Source organism: Gracilinanus agilis, chromosome 3 (assembly GCF_016433145.1).
Source record: "Gracilinanus agilis isolate LMUSP501 chromosome 3, AgileGrace, whole genome shotgun sequence".
Taxonomy (NCBI): domain Eukaryota; kingdom Metazoa; phylum Chordata; class Mammalia; order Didelphimorphia; family Didelphidae; genus Gracilinanus; species Gracilinanus agilis.
In genome coordinates this window covers 396,255,899-396,276,589 of record NC_058132.1, presented here as the reverse complement: position 1 = coordinate 396,276,589, position 20,691 = coordinate 396,255,899, and the positions used below count along the sequence as shown (strand labels likewise).

Genomic DNA, 20,691 nt, shown 5'->3' with positions numbered 1-20,691 from the left:
TCCCACGGAGTCACCCGGCCACCGCCGCTGCAGCCCCTCGGGGCCCGCCCGCCAGCCTGGTTATCTGTGAGCGCCAGCAGCAGCGGGCGAGAGAGGCGGGTGACAAGTGCCTGATATGTCCATTGCTCCTTCCCGGTGCTCCCTCCTCTCGGCCGGCTTTTGCTCCCTGCCAACCACCGCCGCCACGCTGCTGATCCCTTCTGCAGTGGAGCCGGGGGAAGAAAGACTGTCCGGGTGGGGAAAGCTGCTGCGTGGTAGAGTTGGGCACCCTTGGCCTCGGCCACCCGGCCTGTCTGCCGCAGTTTGGCTGCCCAGTCCCCGGGGTGGGAAGAGGGCGGGGAGAGAGGGCAGCTGCGGCGACGGCCTTGGCCCCTACTCAGACCTGGTTGGGCTCATTTCCAAGAAAGTGTTAGTTGGTTTGTTGTGAGCCTGACCTAGCGCAGCTGAGGGAGAAGTGAGCGCTGCTGACAGGTGGCAGCCTTGAGAGGAAGGGGGTGGAGGGATGAGAGGGGCGGGGATTCAGGTGTCCCCCTCCTGGCGGTATTCCCTAAGCTTCACCTTTTTTTTTTTAAGGTTTATATTTGAATACCCGTGCTCACCTCCAACCCTAACTGCAACAGAAACCCTTCCAGGATTTAGCTGGGCCAAGAGGAAGCACGGGGATTGTGAACTTTATTTCCTCCACAGCCTCCGAGGCAACCTACTTTTAGAGTCTTTAAATATAGTCATGCCAGTGCTGGTCAAATTCATGAGTTCATCCCCTGGGTCCTAGAGCTCCTTACTTCTTTCCAAAGGGCCAGGAAGGCTCTTGGAAAAAATCAATGTCTTGGCTTCAGCGAGCCCAACAGCCAAAACCCATGAGGAGGCAACATGGGCAGTGCTCAGCACAGGCTGTGAGACACCCTCTGCCTGGTACCACCACTTATGCTGTATACAAGTGGCCTTATAGGGCAGGAGTTTTCCATGTATTGCAATTCCTTTGGCAATGCTGAAGGCAATGTGACTGAGATCCCCCAGCTTTATGCGTCAGGGCTCAACCATCAAACTACAATTCCTTCAAGGGTACTATGAGCCCACTCAATCTCATCTTGTTTGGAATACAGGATTCTTTGTGCTTCAAAAAAGCATTGGGATGCAGGAGGTAACAATTTTTGAACTGCACAGTTGTTATCATGTGTGGCCAGTCATCAAACCCTTATGCAAGAAAAAGGATGAGACTATCAAGAGGCTGGAGGCAAAATGGGGTCCCAGCTCCCCAGAAAAAGATGATAGGAAGCAACAGAACTTTCTCATTCTAGGAGAAGAGAATTCTATTGTGTTCTAACAGACAGACTAGAAGATCATGGAACTAGACTGGAGTAGCTTTGCTAGGCAGGGTCCCACTGTCCACTGGTGACAATTAATATGTTGCCAGAAGTGGCACCTCAGTATTTATGTGCTAGAGAGAAAGAACCAGTTGCACTTCATTCTTGTGGACCTGGGCTTTCCCATTGTGTAGTGTGCAATGGCTAATCCTTTATGTGCTCATTATAAGTATTGAGGGTCATATGACTGAAATTTTTTCTTTTTTATTTCTGAAAATAAGGACAATAACTGTTGGCTGGCTTTTCACAAGCTTCCTTGGAGAAATCCAGGTGATTGGATTGCACTTTGTATATACTAGGATGTCAGTGGGACATTTCACCACTGAGAAGAGAGCAGCTGGGGCTCGGGATGAACTGGGAAGCCAAAGGGCCCAGAAGTCTGAGAGCCTAGGGTCCTTGATCAGCCCAAAGGGGATGATGAAGAGGAGATGTTGTGTGGAGATACCACTTCTCTATTCAGCCCCAGCAAAGAAAGGCTCACTCAGCAAAGAAGTCCCTATACTATACAAGGCTATCCTATCCACTGGTGTGTGTTAATAAGAGAGAATAGATGAAGCATGTAAACATGTTAAAAATGAAGCATGTAAACATGTTAAAAATGAATATTAAAAAATGTTTAAAAAAATAAATGTAATTTACTACCAAAAAAAAAAGAGAGAGAGAGAATAGGGCCATGGAAATATGGTAGCTCCCAGGTGAATCCCTGGTGAAAAATTTCTACTGAAGAATTTCCCTGTTGAGCAGTGGATACTAGTAGGCATCTTCTTTGGACAGCCAGTTACCCAGGATGACACCAAGATGGAAGAGGAGACAAGCAAGAGGAACTTCCTCTTGTTAAGGAAGTAGTAGTGGTTTCCCTGGGCAACCATCAGATGCTCCTTTACCTGCCCATATAGGAACCTATGAGGCCTTTATCCAAGACTCCCTGTTCAGCCAGAACAGCCTCAAAGTATGATTCCAAAAGGTTCCCCAGAACATCAGTTTCAAGAAGAAACAGGCAAAGCCATCAAAAAAAGAAGCCAGAGAGGTTGTGGAACTGAAGAGAGTGCTGATATCTGGGGCCATGTTGCCCAGATCTGTTTCTTTGAAGACATTTATAATTGCAGGGTTATCACCCCATTGGTTGCTGGTGACTAGTCAGAGAGCCCTTCAATTGTACTCCAGGGTATTGATGTCCCCATAGACTCCTTTGCCCCTTTCCACCATGTTAACTGTCCAAGGGGATTCCTTTACTTCAAAAGTCAAGGAGAGCACTTAGGATCAGTGTGCTGTCAGCTGTTTGTCCTACATGATGCTCCCTGGCAGGTAGGAAAGATTCCATTGAGATGCACACCTCACTTTTTGCCTATCATATGGAGTCCAGAATGCTGTACACAATGTCCTTTATGGGGAACTCTGTAATCATTATCTCTATCTTAGCACCATGGAACATGGTGAGCTTGCCAAGAAGATTGGGATCACATCTGACATTATTCTGAACAACCTGCTGGAAATGCATCATATTACAGCTCATTTCTAGGTGCCCCTATTCCAATAAACAATTTTGAATAAAAGAAAAAAGAAAACCAAGTTCTTCAGTCATTTTGGGGGAGATGTGGCAAAAATCAAGTCTACATGAGAAGAAAAGAAATAATGGATGTATGTGTATGCAGGACTGTCTTTCTGCCTATTTCTTGACTTTTATCTTCACTGTTTCCTGTCCAAGCCATCATTCATTGTTCTTCCAGAGTCATCCATCTTTGACAAAGATGGTCTTTTCACTCAGAAATCTTCAGTGTCTTCATTATGTCCATGAGGTAAGGCTCAGATTCCTCTACCTGTCATTTAAGGCTTCTCACAATGGAGAAATAACCTACCTTTCTAGTTTTAAATTACTCTTCATATAAAAACTAGACTACTCTCTCTCCCCATTCCATCTTCAACCCATCTTTTTTAGTTTTCTCACTTTGGTGTCTAATCAAGTCATTTTCAATACATCCTTTCCCCCTTTGTCTACTGAATTCTTTCAAAATATCTTTAATTGATATTTTGTTTTTATAACAACTTCATTTCCCAATATATCATTTTCTTTTCTCCAACCTAGAGAGTCACCCCTTATAACAAGAAAAAAGGAGTGGGGAAAAAAAACAGTTCAGCAAAACTAATCAATATATCAGCTAATTCTGGCATTATATACAGTGAACCATCTTTATAGTTCCCCCATCCTTTCAAAGAAGCAAGAAAGGTGCATTCTGTCATTTCTTCTTCATGGTTAGGTTGGCTCATTATAATTACAAAGTATTCATTTTCCATCTAATTATTTCCATTTATATATTTTTTAAGTCATTGTCAGTTTTCCTGGTTCTGCTTTCTTTGCTCTATATCTGTTTAAGTCTTTCCATGTTTCTTTGTATTCTTCAGATTTATTATTTCTTATAGAACAGTAACATTTTATTTCGTTCATTTCCTACAATTTTTTGTTTAGCCATTTCCTACTTAATCAGCAGCCAGTTTTTTGATATTTCAAAAAGTGCTGTTATATTTTGGTGCATTGGAAACTTTGCTTTCTTTATTTGATTTACTTAGGATATGTGCCTAGCAGGGCATACTCAGATCAAAGTCATATGGATATATGCTTGCTTCAGCAGCACATATACAAAAGATTGGACATTTCAGTCATTTTCATGGCATAGGTCCAAATGTTTTTCCAGAATGCTTAGACTAGTTCCTAATTCTATCAATAATATAGTAGCATGAGTAGAAACATATTATTGTACTGTTGGTACAGTAGTAAAATTGTACAACCATCTTGGAATTTAATTTGGAATTATTCCTACAAAGTCACTGACTTGTATATACCTTTACTCAATGATACCACTGCCATGCATATATCCCAAAGAGATCAAAGACAGAAGGAAAGGATCTCAATGTACAATAGATATTATAGTATCACTTTTCATTATAGCAAAGAAGGAAAAACAAAATGAGTGCTCATAATTTGGGAAACAGTTGAACAAATACAGTATATAAATGTAATAGAATATAATTATATCAAAAGAAATGACAACAGGAACCAATGCAGAGAAACCTGGGAGGATTTGTATAAAATGACACAAAATGAAAAGAGAAGAACTAGAAAAATTATTTGTACTTATAATATGTGTATATTATATAATTATATGTAACATATAATTATATAATATCTATAATATATTTATCATTATTTATGATCTTAACATTATTTCTTTTAAAAAGCAAATGCAAAAGATTTAAGAACTATAATAAACATAATTACTAGTCAGAACTCCAGAAGTCTGATGATGAATCATACTTTTCATCCTGTAGCATTTGCATTTTACATAGTAGAGGCACTGAATCAGAAATGTGCATTTTTAGAAATGGCCTATTTGCACATTTCTTTTCTATAACTATATGTTTTTGTTACTAGGTGACACTCATTTTTGTTTATATAGATCAGTCAGGTGGCATGGTAGACAACTGGAATTGCTGTCAGAAAGACCTAAATTTAAACCTTACCTCAGACACCTATTAATTATATAACTCTGGACTAATCATCTACCTTTGTTTGCCTTTGTATCCTCACTTGCAAAAAATGAGAATAATAATAATATCTGTCTTGAAAGTTTGCTGTGAGGATATGTAAATAATGCCTTAAGGTTTACAAAGCACTAGAGAAAGTTTTTGGCAGGAGAGAGTTGGGAAGAAATGAAAAAGGTAGTTATATTGATGCTAAAAATGAAGAAAAATGCAAACGTATTAATGACCCACTAAAAAGCAAACAGAAGAGAGCAGAAAAAAATTTAGAGTTTAGATAAAATAGGCAGTGTTGAAACTACCTAATTAAATTTGACATATTCTAAAATTTTCACAAAGAATATATGTATGGTGATATAAATCAGTCCTTTATTAGAGATATTTTTATGCTCATCTTTTTTCCCCTTCAATCACTCACTTCTCTTCTTATCCCAGGTGTGTGGATTTTATTCATGCAAAAGCTTTACAATTTCAAATACTCAAAATTATTTGCTTTATCTTTTATACTCTTCTTTATTACTTGTTTTTATTTTTTAAATCTTCCTCTGGCTATCATGGAGGAAGTTGCCTGATCCAGTCTTCTTCAAAAAATTTTAAGTGATGTGACCTTTCATTTTGAGGTCAAGTATACATTTTGAATTTACTGTGTCATATTGGTATGATACTGGTTTAAACCTAATTTCTGCTTGATTGCTTTCCTGTTTTTCTAATGGATCTTGTTAAATAAGAATTCTTTCCCTAGTAATTTTTATATTTTCAGGTTTATTTAATACTAGGCTTTTGAGTTCAGTTGTTTCTAATTTTTCCTTTTTTTCTGTTTGGTTGTACTATTTTATTTTTAATCAGTACCAAATAGTTTGGACAATTAGTGCTTATACTATAACTTGAGGTCCAAAGGTGTTAACTCCCCTTATTCTCAAATATTTTCATTAATTTCTTGAAATTCTAGTCCTCTGTTCTTCCAAATTAATTGTATTATTTGGTCCAGCTTAGTAGTTTGATTGATACAGCACAAAATGTGTAAATTAGACAAAATTTTGACTAGAATCCTAGCTGTCTCTGCGTCTTTTGTGTTTGTCCTTTCCTGATCTTAGACAAATCAATATTGAGAGAGAGAGAGAGAGAGAGATGTTTCTGCATGGTTGGATGTGACCTTGCGTGTTCAAAATATCAAGAGAACTTGGGCCCCTTGAGTTGGAGCTCCTTGATATCAGAAACAGTTCACTGAGGTAGATAAAAGTGAGGTTTGGCCTCAGAATTAGCTAAGCATGAAGTTCAAGTTTACAGTAGAGTGAAAATGCAGAGCTAAGATGAAATATCTAATGCCCAATCAACAGTCCTACACACTTTTTCATATTAGAATGAAATTTAAGTATCATCTTCCAATCAGATTGTGCCAATCAAGTTATGGAATCATGTTATCTTAATACATATACTTGCAAGTTTTTTTAATGCTTAGACTTTTTTGATTAATACTGAGAAAGTATACAAGAATCTCTAGAATACAGCTAAAACAGTCCTCTCTTTGGGGAAAATTATATTCCCCAAAACACAATTAACAAAATAGGGGGGAAAGTATGAACAAACTGAATATGAAATTTATGAAATTAGAAAACTAATGAAAAATTATCTATCCCTCACCTAATTCATATTTTATACTAAGCACATTTTAAAAATAATTTCTCCTTTTGGGAAAACCTTAAAAATGAATAATAACCTAATTTATTATCATTCAAAAAGGAAATCCTGTTTACTTAGGTAAGAAACTTAATAGGCAAGTTGGTGTGAGAAAGGGGAAGTAAGTCTCAATAATTAATGGCAGATTCCTGCAAGGCAGAATATGCTACAATACAAATGTGGAGACTCAGACCTTAATTTAGAAGAGAGAGGGATAATTCCTCAATCCCTGTTTGCCCAGCAGTGGTCCCTCAATTCTAGATAGGTATTGTTATTTTAAAATTTCATGGAATTCACCTCTAAATCTATCTGGAAAAATGTTGTCATTGTTTTTCCTTTGAAGTTACCTTTATGTCTGGTGCAATTTCCTTTTCTGATATTGGATTTTGAAGACATCTATTTAGGGTTCCATTAATTTGCATATTCTTTATTTTGTAAATGATTGTCAGTTTCTCCAAATTTTACTGTTTTGCTGAAAAGTAAGTTTGTTGTAGGCTCTGATTATTATTTTAATTTCTTCTTTGTTGTGATTCTGTTCATTCATTTTTATTTTGTTAATTTCATTCTCTTATTTTTCTTTGTAATTAGGTTAACTAGAAGTTTATTAAAAATTTTAAGTCATTTCAAAGAAGTAGCTTTTAGTTCTTAGTCCTATATACTCCTTTTGTTTTTCAGTTTATCTATTTTCCTTTAATTTTCAAAATGTCCTCTATTGTTCTTGTTTTTTATTTACTTACTGGTTTTCTAATTTCATAAATTACATATTCAATTCATCCTTTTCTTTCAAGGATTGCTTTAGCTATATTATTTCATTATTTCATCATCATTTGTTTTGGTATAATTATTAATTGTTTAAATGATTTTTTCTGACATTCATTCTTCACATGCCATTATTAAGCATCGATTTAAGTCTATTTTTTAAAACTCTTTTCTCTGTTAATGACTTTTATTATGCTATGGTCTATAAAAGATTTGTTTGGGATTACTTTTTTCTTGCACTTATTTGTTATTTCTTTATGTCCTAGTAAATGGCCTATTTGTGTAAAGAAACTATATGATGTTTGTGGAATTCTTACCCATTCTTTAAAACTTGGTTTCTAAAGGCCTTCCCTCCTCAGATCTGGCATAGCTATTTTTTTTGTAACTTGCTAATATATTATCATATGATGTTATGTATTATGCCGATCAGTATTGGTTTTATCGCCCTTGATTATAAATTCTTGGAAGGCAGAGACTTTGTATTTTCATCAGTTGCCTTAGCAAATATTTTCTGGCATAAGCAATGGAATTGACTCTCATCTCAGAGCCTTTGGCTTAATGAAATCTAACTGCAACATTTTACACACGGTTAGTATATTAGTGACTAAACAACTCCCCAAATGGAAAAGTCTTCATATTCAAGAACATTTTATGATTTCCTAGCACTATAAAAATTCCGTATTCCCTTTTAAGCACAGTGGCTTCATCTTATAACAACATTGCTTTGAATGAAATGAATCCTTCAGCTAACATATAATTACCCCAAAAGAAGCAATTCATAGGCTCTAGTCTTATCATCTCACAATGACTAATGATACAAAGGGCAACATCATTTAAAAGACCATAAAGAAATGCCCTTCTCCCTAGAGCAAACCATTCTCATAATTGTTCCTGTGTGCCAGCCTGAAGAATGATATCCTTTGTGTAACCACTACAGATTTGATCCTTTTATTTTGAGAACTCTCTTTCTTGATTACAGGATCAGTTTAAGAGGAATTCTTCTGGAATTCTGATTGTTTTCTTTTTAAAAATCGTCTAAAAGAGAGTTTTATTGAGAATCAATAAAAGGGGCACATAGGGAATGATGATGTTTATTCTTCTTAGGCCATATGTTGGATAGCCAATTTGTCTATAAAGTTTTGGGGCCGGGTAGAGTAAAGAGCTAAAGTACAAGGCCCTGCTGTTTAATGGTTTGCTAATATGCTTTTATGAAGACTAGAAAATCACCAAACTATAGATCAAGGCAGTCAATGCCAAATCTGCATCTTAGAAGTGCCAAACCAATATGGCTAAAACATTTTCAATAGCTTCCTATTGCTTCCACGATAAAATACAAAACCCTCAGCATAGCATAGCAGGGTTTCTACGATAAGGTCCTATCTCCTACTTTTACCAGTCTCATTTCTTATCACTCTTTGGTTCACTCTCTATTCCCCAAAGATTGGTCTGCTACCCCAAACCCCACTCTTTTCTCTCCCATCTCTGTGCCTTTGCCTCGATGATCCCCCACCTATCTGAAATGCAACCCCTTTTCTGCTTTGTCTCTTGGGATGTCTAGCTTGCTTCAGGACATAATTCAGATACCATTTCTTACAGTTCTTTTCTGATTTGCCCAATATGTTAATTTTCTCTTTCTCTCAAAGTGAATTGTGTTATTTTCTATATACTTTATATTTACTTACCTGTGTATATGCTGACTCTCTCCAATGTAAGCTCCTTGAAGGCAGGCACTGTTTCATTCTTGATTTTGTGTCTGGCATAGTGCCACATGTTATAGGGAGAGAGACCAGACAGGTGATCTGGAACTCTTGGGTGAGGAAAACTTGCCAATGTAGGTTAGAGGATTAGAGGTTAAGTGACTTTCCCAGGGTCAAATAGTCAGAATGTGTCAGAACCCAGGTGTTTCTGATTTCCAGACTACCTCTTTATCTGTTAGGACATGATGCCTTGCATTCAGTTTAGTCATTTTTCAATCGCACCCATCACTTTGTGATGCCATTTGGGATTTTCTTGGCAAAGATACTAGAGTGGTTTGCCATTTCCTTCTCCAGCTCATTTTACAGTTGAGCAAACTGAGGCAAGCAAGGTTAAGCGACTTGCCCACGGTCAGAGAGCTAGGAAATATCTGAGGCAGGATTTGAACTCTGGAAGATGAGTGTTCTCGGCCCCAGAACCAAAACTATCCACTGTGCCACCTTGTGGCCCTGGTGCCTTGTAGAGTGGGTCATTAGATGTTAGCTGAATAGAATTGTACGAATTAGACAGACTTTAAAAGGAAGATGCTTACCACACACAGTTTCCATATTTAAGGTTAGACTTTATTTTAAGGCAAAGGATCATCACAAGTTTTATATTAACAAGGTGGCTCTTTGTACATGTGGGTGTTTCACTGGTAAGCCAACATTATAACACTGCTGTAAGTACTATAAACTCCAGTTTCTACTGAGTTATTATTTATGATACAAAACTAAGACAGAAAACACATAGGAAATGTCACAGTGTGTTTTAGAACATTGTGATAGCAGTTTGTAAAACAGAGGATACATTTTCTGCAAAAACAGAATTAGCCTTGATTCTAAAAAGACTATATCCTACTATGGCTGGGAGGAAACATTACAATTAAAAGGGAAATAATATTAGGCTGTAGCTCCTTATTCTGTGAGCAATCAATATAAGAACTTAGAATGTGATCAGCATTGTCAAGTTCATTCTTTCAGAAATGCACATCAGGTAACAACCATGCCCTTGGACTCTTGTCTATATTTAAACCTTGATATTTTGTTTTGTCTTTGAGCATGTATCTGCCAGATTCCATATGTGTTCACATTTCCCTTTGCATGCATGTCCAATTAATATACAATTCATTGCATTTCTCTGAAAGGACAAAAATACTGAAAAGGTTTTATCAGACTCTGGACAACAAATTCCCATGATACTTATATTAAAAAAAATGGACATATCAACATGTAATATTTCAGAATACTTGAGATTATATTTTCAAAAATGCATTTAATTCAGTGAGTTATGACATTGTGGAATATATTAAAGCATTTGGCAAAATGTTTGTTGTGTTTGGACCTAATTGCTATAGTTCTACTTTTGAATGTACCCCAAAAGTACCCAGAAACAATTTATAGAGTTGTTACCAAGATAGCCCAGGGTCTTTTGCGTCTACAAAAAGATATTTATGAAAAAAGCATCTGCCATTTACCTTGCAAAAAAGTCATTGAAAATTAGAATTATACAATTCAGAACTAGTGTTGGATTTGGCATTCTAATGTGCATTATAAGAATTTTAAAGTAATAGCTAATTTTTATTATTTGACTACTCATTGATGGCTTCTACAGTCATATATGTATATATATATATGTATGTATAGGTATCCACATATAAGTATAGGTACATATATACTTTATTAAACATTGTTAACTTTGGACTGTACCCCAATCCAAATATATTCCAAGGGATATAATTTTATTATGAATATTATTTTTGCTGCTGCTTATCATGTGAACAGTCACTTTAATAGTAATTCTCTGACAGGATTAGGTATGTTAGTAAGACTACAAATTATTCCTTTATTGGTAATTGATATTTAATTGGTAATTGGTAATTAACTGTACTAGTTTACTACTACTACTATACATGACATATTCATAGATTCTTTCTACAGGGTAATAAAGCCCTATTTCTATAATTACTGTGAGTTCTGTAAAAATATTTGTGCAATGAAGCAAATTCTGTGCTATTCTTTTGGAAAATTTCCCATCACTGATTAAGATGTAGCATTGCCATACAAGCCCTGAGTATTTCTGGCATATGGCTTTTGGATATAATTTGATTTGAAATATTCATTTACTGGGTTCTTGTCAATGTAGATTTGCTACATTAATCCAAAAGGATAAAGCACTGACTTACCCATTCTTCATATTGGTGATATTAGCTGAGGCCTCTTTCATTACCTATTCCAGTTTGCTGCTAGATAATGAGGATCTGCCCCTTCCATCTATCTGAGTAGAATGCCATTAGATGTTCAAAGATGGGAAGAGTGCTGCCTTTTTGAAAAGAATATCATGGTAGAGGTCTCTGTCAGATTGATCCAAGAGCTAATCTTTGCCTTTGGTTGTCCCAATCTTACTCCTCTGAGCGTCTGCATAAAAATGAAATTGAATTAAAGAGCATAGAGTTGCCAAGCTATTACTATCCTAAAAGGGTTTCCCTTCCCCAAAAGAGACAGATCTGGTCATTTAAACAAATCTACTCTGAAGAATTGTTGTTGAGTCATTTTTTCATTTGTGTCCAACTCTTTGTAACCCAATTTGGGGGTTTCTTGGCAGAGCTAGTGGAGAGGTTTATCATTTCCTTCTCCAGCTCATTTTCCGGATGACAAAACTGAGGCAAATAGGGTTAAGTGACTCACCCAGGGTCACAGAGCTAATAAGTGCCTGTGGGCCAGATTTAAACTCAGAAAAATGAGTATGACCATCAGCCCAAAATTCTGTTAACTGTACTACCTAGCTCTCCCACTCTGTAGAGTTATTACTCTCCTAACCAAGATCTAACATTTAGCACTGACAATGGAGTTTGTCCCTGGACTCTAAAGAGATGCCCAATTTGAGGAAGTGCTACAAGCCCCTGTTAAGATCAAATTTTAAGAAAAGTAATTTTCTGATGATTGCCAACAGGTGTAAGTAATATATAATTCTTTTATACTAATGCCTACTAAATTTTTTACTTCACATAATACACAAAATTACTGGACACCAAGGTAAACACCATAAATTAACATCACAGACAACATGTAGTAAAACATCAGCAGAAGCTTAATTTCTCTAATAGATTTCTAAATGCCTCATGTTTACATCAATACACATTAAGATGTTTTATTTTTAATGTCCATAAGAAGTTGTCTTCCTCCTACTATACCTTTTCTTTTCAGAAGATTGCTTTTGTAAAGAAGGAGACACAGAAAATCAGGGTTATTTTGGAAATCAATAAAGACCTATGCCCATAGATCTATTACAAAAATTCAGATGATTCGGTCATGTAGATCAAACTGGGGATTGTCAGAACTGAAACAAACAAACAAAAAAAGATAGAAAGTTTCAAGTTTGAGAGTAACAAGAAATGATGCTTTGGTCTATGGGGAAATTGAGTACAAGAGGAGAATCCAAAACTTCTGTTTCAGCCGTCCGTTTAGATAGAACATCGATAACAGCTTCCAGAATACCTTTCCCAGAAATTAGGCAAATCTATTACTGTGAAAATTCCCATGGTCTATGTGTGGGAAATTGCAAGGAGGAGAAGAAAACAAAAGAGAGGAGGAGAAAGGGAAATTAACAGAGATCTTATTCAAGAGTTTTATTATGATGGAAACCCAAATTGTGAAAATGTTCTAGGGCTATAACATATTCACAGTGATCCTTTAAAACCTCAAGACCCTTCCATTGGAAAGGGGTGGGAATCCAGTGTCCTCTCTAGGGAGTAGAAGAAATAATAAAAGTGAAGTGCTAGACTTTCTTCATAAATAAAAGAAAAGGAAGAAAAATGTACGTTCAATAATTGTAGCATCTCTGAAGTACTTCTTGTATTTTTTGAGAAGTCTACACTGAAACCATGTTTTAGAATACTTTATCTGACATGTTTTAATATAGTCCCCTTAGTTCCATTCTTTTCCCCGGGGGCATCTTCTTCCTCTTCCTCTACTTGAGAAAACCTTAATGGAGTGGATATTCCCTTACTTTGCTTGATTGGATAATCAGATTTCTAAAGAAAATATCCTGCAAAAGAATCTAAAAGGTACAAAGGTCTCAGAATCAGTTAGTAACCAAGTGGCCCTGGGCAAAGACACTTGACTTCTCTACACCTCAGTTTCTTCATTTGTAAAATACAGATGGCAATATCTGTCCTATCTTCCAATTCTGGGATTGTTATGACCAAATTTGTTACATGACAGTGCTTCATAAACTGTTGAAGTCCAAAGAAACATAAACTCTCATGATTTTACTCTCCTTTTAGGAGACAAGTCAATATATGGTACCAGGACAGAGACATTTAATTTGTATATTAAAAAAAATTAAAATTATACATTAAAATAAGATGCCATATTTGAACATAAGACCTAATAGGGAGGGGAGCAAGTATTTTTAAGTGTCTACTATTTTCTGGAAACTGTGCTAATCATTTTGTAAATGTTATCTAATTTTACCTTCACAATAACCCCATAAGACAGATGTTATTATTAGCCCCATTTTATAGTTGAGGAAACTGAGGCAGAATTAAATGGCTTAAACAAAGTCACACAGCTAGTAACTGTCTGAGGCTGGATTTGAACACTGATCTTTCTGACTTTAGGCCCAGTTTTCTAGCAACTGTGTGACCTAGCTGCCTCAGCAGAATTAGATCTTTTCTGTAAGGTAACTCCTAAAATAAAGTTTGTCTCTGTCCTACTCCTTTATTTCTTGCCTTGTTGTTATTTAGTCATGTTTTCTTGGCAAAGATACTGGATTAGTTTGTCATTCCCTTCTCCAGCTTATTTTCCAGATGAGGAAACTGAGGCAAATAAGGTTAAGTGACTTGGCTGTGGTCTCATAGACAGTAAATATCTGAGGCTAGATATGTACTCAAGAAGATGAATCTTCTTGATTCGAGGCCCAGCATTTTATCCACTGGGCCATTTAGCTTCCCTAAAAAGATGCGGAACTCTATCCAGCTTGGGGGGGGGGTAATTATAGCTACTAAAGGACCACTGCGCAGTGATATATGAGAGGTGGTTCTAAAGACAGGAGGTTATCATTTAGCAGAGAGAAGACATGACTAATCAGGAGTATGAATGATCCAAATCAAATACGAGAACCAAGACTACAAGAGGACCAAGAAAACTGCAGCAAACTCCATGTTAGGAACCTGTTGTGTATAAGGTAGCTAGGAAGAGAATGACAAAAAAAAAAAAAAAAAAGTGAAAACATTTCTTGCCTTCAAGGCATTTATATTCAATTGGAAAAGAGCTACTTAATTGCAAAAGTTATCCTTTGTAGAAACCAGGATGCACCCAAAATGAATTGAAATGATTGCCAGAATTAAATATGATCAATAAACATGGGGATATATACTCACTGCCAATTCTAACCCTGATCTAACAACTGGAAAAGTTCTGGATGTCTGTTTGCCTAAACTAAAAGGGAAGTCAGAATTAAATTTCACTTTTCCCCAGAAGAAACAATCTCTTCCTAATTGCCCCAGGCATCTTCTTCCCTACTTTTTTTATTAATGGCTTTTGCTTCTGTTTATTGTTTTTTGTTTAAATTGTCCTGATTCATGCTTGCTCTGATATCTCAAATGCTGTGCAAACTGGTAGGGAATAAATCATTAAATACAAATAAATAAGGAAGGAGACTCCTGTTGGGCAATGCGGCTATGGTATTTTCCCTGGTTCCTTTTCCTTTCTCTATCTGTATGCTGCTTTGTCCCTTTAAAACTTACTGACTCATTCTGATCAGGTAACCAAGAAGCAGCGATCTGAAGAGCAAGCTAATTATTTAGAGCTAGGCCAGACATGCAATTGGATAACTAATGCAGCTCCCCATAAAGGGCCCTATCAAAGGCTTTGATTATATGTCAGACAATTCTCTGGCCTGAATTCGCCTCAGCAGCCAAAGCCAGTGAGGAAGTGTTTTGCTATCTCCCTTCCAAGGCACAGTGGGGAAAGAGATAGCATTGTCTAGCATGGTGCCATTCTTAATAAAATGCTTGTTGAATTGAATGGAGTTGAATGGCTCTGCAGAACTGGTGTGCTACCTTCTGGTAGGTTCTGGTGCAGACAGTGAATCCTTTGCTCCCAAGGAACGAATATTTGCCTTATAACAGATCTTTGTCTTTGCAGGAATCTTTTCTACCTAATGCAAATATCCTCTATGAGAGTAAGGAAATTTGTGTGTATACCATACACCAACAGATCTCTCCGGAAGCAAGGCACAACTGATGAAGTAAAGTTAAAAAAGCTTGTGATGATGGGCATGTCTAATGTCATCTCACTTATAGACATCTTTTTAATTCCCCAGAGCAGTAACATGTTGGAGCATTGCATACGCTAAGGAGATTGATATTTCATGGGGAAGCATATTTGGAGAACTCTAATGAACATGGCTCTTTTCCTGTACTTAGTGGACAGTCAGTAAAAATTAGATGGATGATTTTTTTTCCTTTTGCAATATTATTTTACTTAGTTTTAATCATAAACCTAAGCCTAGTATATTTGGCTACTCTCAAGTATATTCAAAGCCACTGTGATTTGCTGTCTAAAGAAAGCAAAATGATAAAGAAGGTATCTGATCAAAGCCTGGGACAGGTAACAGAAAGATGAATCTAGGAAAGAGCTCAAATTCAGACAGCAATAAGAAATGCCATTATGCTCATACCTACATTGCATTATGGGAATAGGAAGGGATGTTATTACTTTAATGGCCCACTTACTTGATTCAGAAATTGCCCTAATAGAGATCACTGAAGGGTCCCAATTAGTAGGATTCAAATGGAACCACTTCCAAAATAAAAACGAAACCACCCACATTAGAAATAAATAAATCAAACTTTCCCAGATAGAACTAAAGTGGGGGTGGGAATGATTTACAACTTCATTTGGGAAAAGAGATAAATAGTAGGTTGGGATTTTTAACTGCTGTGATCTCAATAGAATACGAGCTATCATTTCCTTCCTCTTTTATGGTTCCTCTCAGGTCAACTTTTGAAAATTTTCATAACTATATCCTTTGAACCTAGTACTAGACTTCTACCTCTAACTGTGAAAAATACAATGTTGAACACTTGTGTTTAAAAGCTTCTAGAGATAATATCCTAGAATACCAGAAAGCATACTGTTACGCAAAGGACAAATCTTTGGTATTAAAATAAGAATGATTAAGTTGCAATGTATCCAAGCTTAACTTATCATAGATTCTTAGGATTCATCTCCCCAACTTTGCCCTTGAAAAAAAAAAACAAAGTTAAGTCTTGACCATTATCCTAGCTTTCTTATTTTCTTATTTCTGCACCTTCCTACGAGTCACACAGGTTTGAGACCTCAAAGATGTCTCTGATTCCTCCCTCTCCTTCTTTCATATCTAATCAACTGTCAGATCCTTTCTCTCCATTATACACTCATTTCTAGTCTCACTGTAACCACACTACCTCCTTCTTTTGTCAACATCTCATCTGGATCATTATAATAACCTCCTTCCTGCTTCCTAGCTTCCCATCATTGTTTCATCATTTCCCAATGTGCCGCTCTGATTATATCACAAACTCTACTCAGAAACTTTCTTTGGTAAGAAGGCGCATTCTTTCTTGACCCATTGCCAAAGAACAAAGAAAATTTAAAATTCTTCTATTGGTATTTAGGGATCTAAATAATCTGGTTCCAATCTACCCTTCTTTCACCATTTCCTTGCATTGAAGGCAAAGTAGACAGTCCACTATCCCCAGTTCTTCCTTTCTGGCTCTTATGTTCTTTATTTAGTTGTTCATAACCCCTGTCTAAACTGTTCAATTTTAAGTGATCTATTCTGTACTTTCTAAAACAGGATGTTTTCACATTATTTGGTGGAAGGATCTTGAGATCATTATGGGATTATGAATTTATTTAAAGTTAGAATCGCCTTATCTAGAACAACCTCTTCTTTCCCCACAAAAACAACCCATACAACAAAACACTCTACTTAACAGATGAGGAGACTAAAACCCAGAGAGATTAAATAATTTATCCAAGCTCACATAGGATGGCTTATCCCAACATAGGTTGTCCAAATCCCCATCTTTTAATTCCAAATCCAAATCCTCCCACCACACCAAATAAGAGTTTATTCCAAATCTGGCCTCTGACACTTTCCAGCTATGTGACAAGTCACTTAACCTTGATTGCCTAGTACTTACCACTCTTCTGACCTAAGACAGAAGGATTAAAAAAATGTAGATTCTGGTAAAATTAACTCATACTTCTAACCTAGAATGGTGAAATTGTTCCAAAAGGAAATTTAGATCTTTATTTCTTATGGAAGTAGCATACACAAGTATGCTTTGGCATACCAAGGTCATACCTTTTATCCAAGGAAATCCATTTACGTGAAAATAAATATTGGCATTTGTTACAGAGGGACTGTTTTCCTGTTTTTCTTATTCCTAGAACTGAATTGTCAATAAGATAAGTTGTTTTATAACCTTGCCTCAATTTATTTTCTCAGCTCCTTATCTTGAAGGAAGGTAGTCAACCAGATATAGAGTAGATATGAGTAGCTTTCATTAATTAATTTATCTTTAAGTTTCAAAGTCACTGTAGAAAGATTTTGCTTTGATTAAGTGCTATTTGAAAGTTCTGGATCCTTCTGGGCAAAAAGTTTTAGATTCTATCTAAGAAATACTGTTTCCTAACTCCCCAGAATTAAACATTACTTAAAAGAAAATATATTTTTAAATTACTTAAAAGAATATCCTAAAATCACTGTTTGAAGTAACATGTAAAGGTTTGTGTTTATATAAATATGAGCATCCAAATATAGACATAAGAACAACATTAAAAATCTCAATTGTGGTTGTAATGAATAGTAACAAGGAATGAGTAATAAATATTGGAAATACAGTGGAACAAGTTCTTAGATACCAGACTTGCTTAGAAATATAGTTTTTTTTCTATTAAAAAGTAGCTGTCAAAGGAACAAAATACACAATAAATACAATAACTTAAATGAAAAGAATAGTAAAGGGAACCAAATTCTGAACTGCAATGATCTGTTTTGGCATTAGAGATCAGATAGAGAAAAACACCTCCTGGTAAAGAGGTAACGATTCGCATGTGCAGAATGCTACATATCCTGACAGGGGTGCTCACTCCATTTACTGGTTTTGCCCAACTGTTTAGCTAAGGGGTATACCTTGGGGAAAGTCCTGGTTCTGAAGTCACATCACATGGGTTCAAATCCTGCATCTCATAATTAACTACCTGAATGACCTTAGTTCTGGGTCTCAGTTTTGTCATCTTTAAAGTGAGGGAGATGGACTACTTGGCTTCTCAAAATTCTTTTCTAGGGCTATACCTTTGGTCCCAGGCTCAGGCTAACCTATGGACAGAGGTTGAATAAATGACTTTCTTTCATATGCTATGCCTTATAAACTCCTTTTGCACAATGTCAATATTTTATTTATTTGCATAAGCTCTTAATGCTGTAGCTCTCAATTAGAACTCCCTGTCTTAAGAACTGTTGGAATCAGAATGCAGATGAAAGCAGATGATTTTTCACATGTTTATTTGGGTTTATCAACCACTCCGCTCCCCTCATTGGAGGGGTGATGGGCTCAGGTTGCAGAATGAGACATTTATTGGGCACAGCCAATTCAACATTTTTAGTTTGTTTGTTTGATTATATATAAGAAGAGTTTTTTCTTTAACCCCTTCCTCCCCCCAACAGAGGTAAAGGTGGGAAGAAGAGAAAATAGATTTTTATTGTAAAAAATTAAATAAAAAGTAGAGGAGCCCATTCAAAATCCTACAATGCCTTACAGTGTTCTGCAACAAAGTCTGTACCAGAACTGTTTTAAGATTTCTATCCATTCACAGCAGGGTTTAAATTTCTCTGACAGCTTGTCTCTAAAATTCTGGAGCAATTTACCTTTTGAATAGGTGCTTGAGGTAACAAAAGAAATAGCCTAAACTATTCATTTTGCTGAGAGTAATGCTTTACTCAGTTTGTTACATTAAGTTTCTCTTGGTCTCTGACTGAATTACTAGTCCAACAATAATCTAACAGAAGCTGAAAAATATGTGACTTTGTAGTTAGTTGGTCACCCCAGTATTGGGGTAGGGGGGTTGGTTGACTAATAGTTTTAAAATTCAATTAATACTTTCAAAGACATTATTACACACTTTTAAAATGATTTAAAAGAATATTCCTATGCCAGGTGTCTGAAGGAGATCCATATCATTGCCTCCCAAATACTTTTAAGATTCAGCTCAGATGTCACCTGAGCTAGAAATAATCTCTGCCTCCTCTCATCTCCCACTTCATCTTGTTGGATCTCTTATTCAATGTACTTAGTCATAGTTTATTTTCTACTACAGTCACGATATGCAACTTTAAACCCCTGTACCAGACCATGAATTCCTAAGGGCAGATACTGAGGTTTTTCTTTTTTATCTTTGTATATCAACAACTAGTACGGTGTCTTGCAAAGAGTAGAAACTTCACAAATGCTTGTCGAATTACAATTTAATTACTAGACAATATTGTTAACACATCAAAACAAAAATACTTGACGTGACACTTGCTACATTTGCTAGGCTAAAGCATTTTATGTGCATTTCTATTTATTTTAATAAAAGAGAAAGAGATCAAGGAAAGGCTGTACTATGAGATTGGAGGGAACATAATATCTCTGGGTTAAGAATTAATTGTGAAATTGGTTCTTCAAAGTGCCCAAGGCAATGGTATAAATGTAGACTTTGGGCAAACATATTTGTTCAGTAAAAATAACATTTCGATAAGTATAGAACATAAGACTTAGAACTAGAAGATTTTGCTTTTCCATCCATCAGAAAACTTTACCCCTTTTCAAAGTTTTTAGCTCTATAGGTCTTTGATTGTCTTTGTTCTTGGATTTAATGGTGGGGAGCTCCTACAACTGTTTAATTCTTTTTCCAATCTCCAGGGCATCCATATGTTTTTAGATTTTCATGTTCCATATTCATTTGTTTTCTTATGCTATCAGTTGAAAAGTAATTCGTGTTTTTTTCCCTTTCTCTCACCTCTGGTCTCATATTTGTTCCTTAAAATAGAGAACCTCTAAGCTTTTAAGAAATGTCATTTTTAAAAAAGATTGTTTTGTTTCCCTCTCAAATCTAGTATCATTTACCATCACTTGACCCCCCACAACATGCCTCTCTCCCTCCCCCTACTGTCCCCACCCCCCCTCCCCCAGCAATGTTAAGGCTAGTGGTAGTGATACCGCTAAGTCTGGCTTATTTATAAATTGCCTTCCTTGTATCCTAAAGGAAAATCCCAGGTGCCTTTGTGTGGCTGCATTGGTGATTGTCATCTTCTAAACAAAGACACTGAAGAGAGGGAATTCAGCCTGGCTGGGCTGTAGCAAGTCAATCAGGAAGCACACAGTCCCAGAAAAGCCTTCATACAGACTGTAGATGCTCTCCAATACCCGGGAACCTGCTTTGAACTCTTCTGTAAACAAAAACTCAGCAAACCTGAGAAAGAGAGACAGAGACAGAGACAGAGAGAAAGGAAGGAAGGAAGGAAGGAAGGAAGGAAGGAAGGAAGGAAGGAAGGAAGGAAGGAAGGAACTGTCTCTTATACACAT

The 20,691-nt window shown here is 36.4% G+C and overlaps 1 protein-coding gene and 1 pseudogene across 1 annotated transcript in view; one reads left to right on the top strand and one right to left on the bottom strand.

The window, feature by feature from the left end:
* The first annotated feature begins 115 nt into the window (after positions 1 to 115).
* LOC123241616 lies at positions 116 to 2,842 on the top strand (annotated as a pseudogene).
* A 17,576-nt stretch (positions 2,843 to 20,418) lies between these two features.
* Positions 20,419 to 20,691, bottom strand: part of LANCL3 (LanC like 3) — a 68,360-nt gene continuing 68,087 nt past the window's right edge. Inside the window, exon 5 of the mRNA XM_044669215.1 lies at positions 20,419 to 20,578. Coding sequence (XP_044525150.1) covers positions 20,419 to 20,578 — 160 coding nt within the window. The remainder of the gene's footprint in view (positions 20,579 to 20,691) is intronic.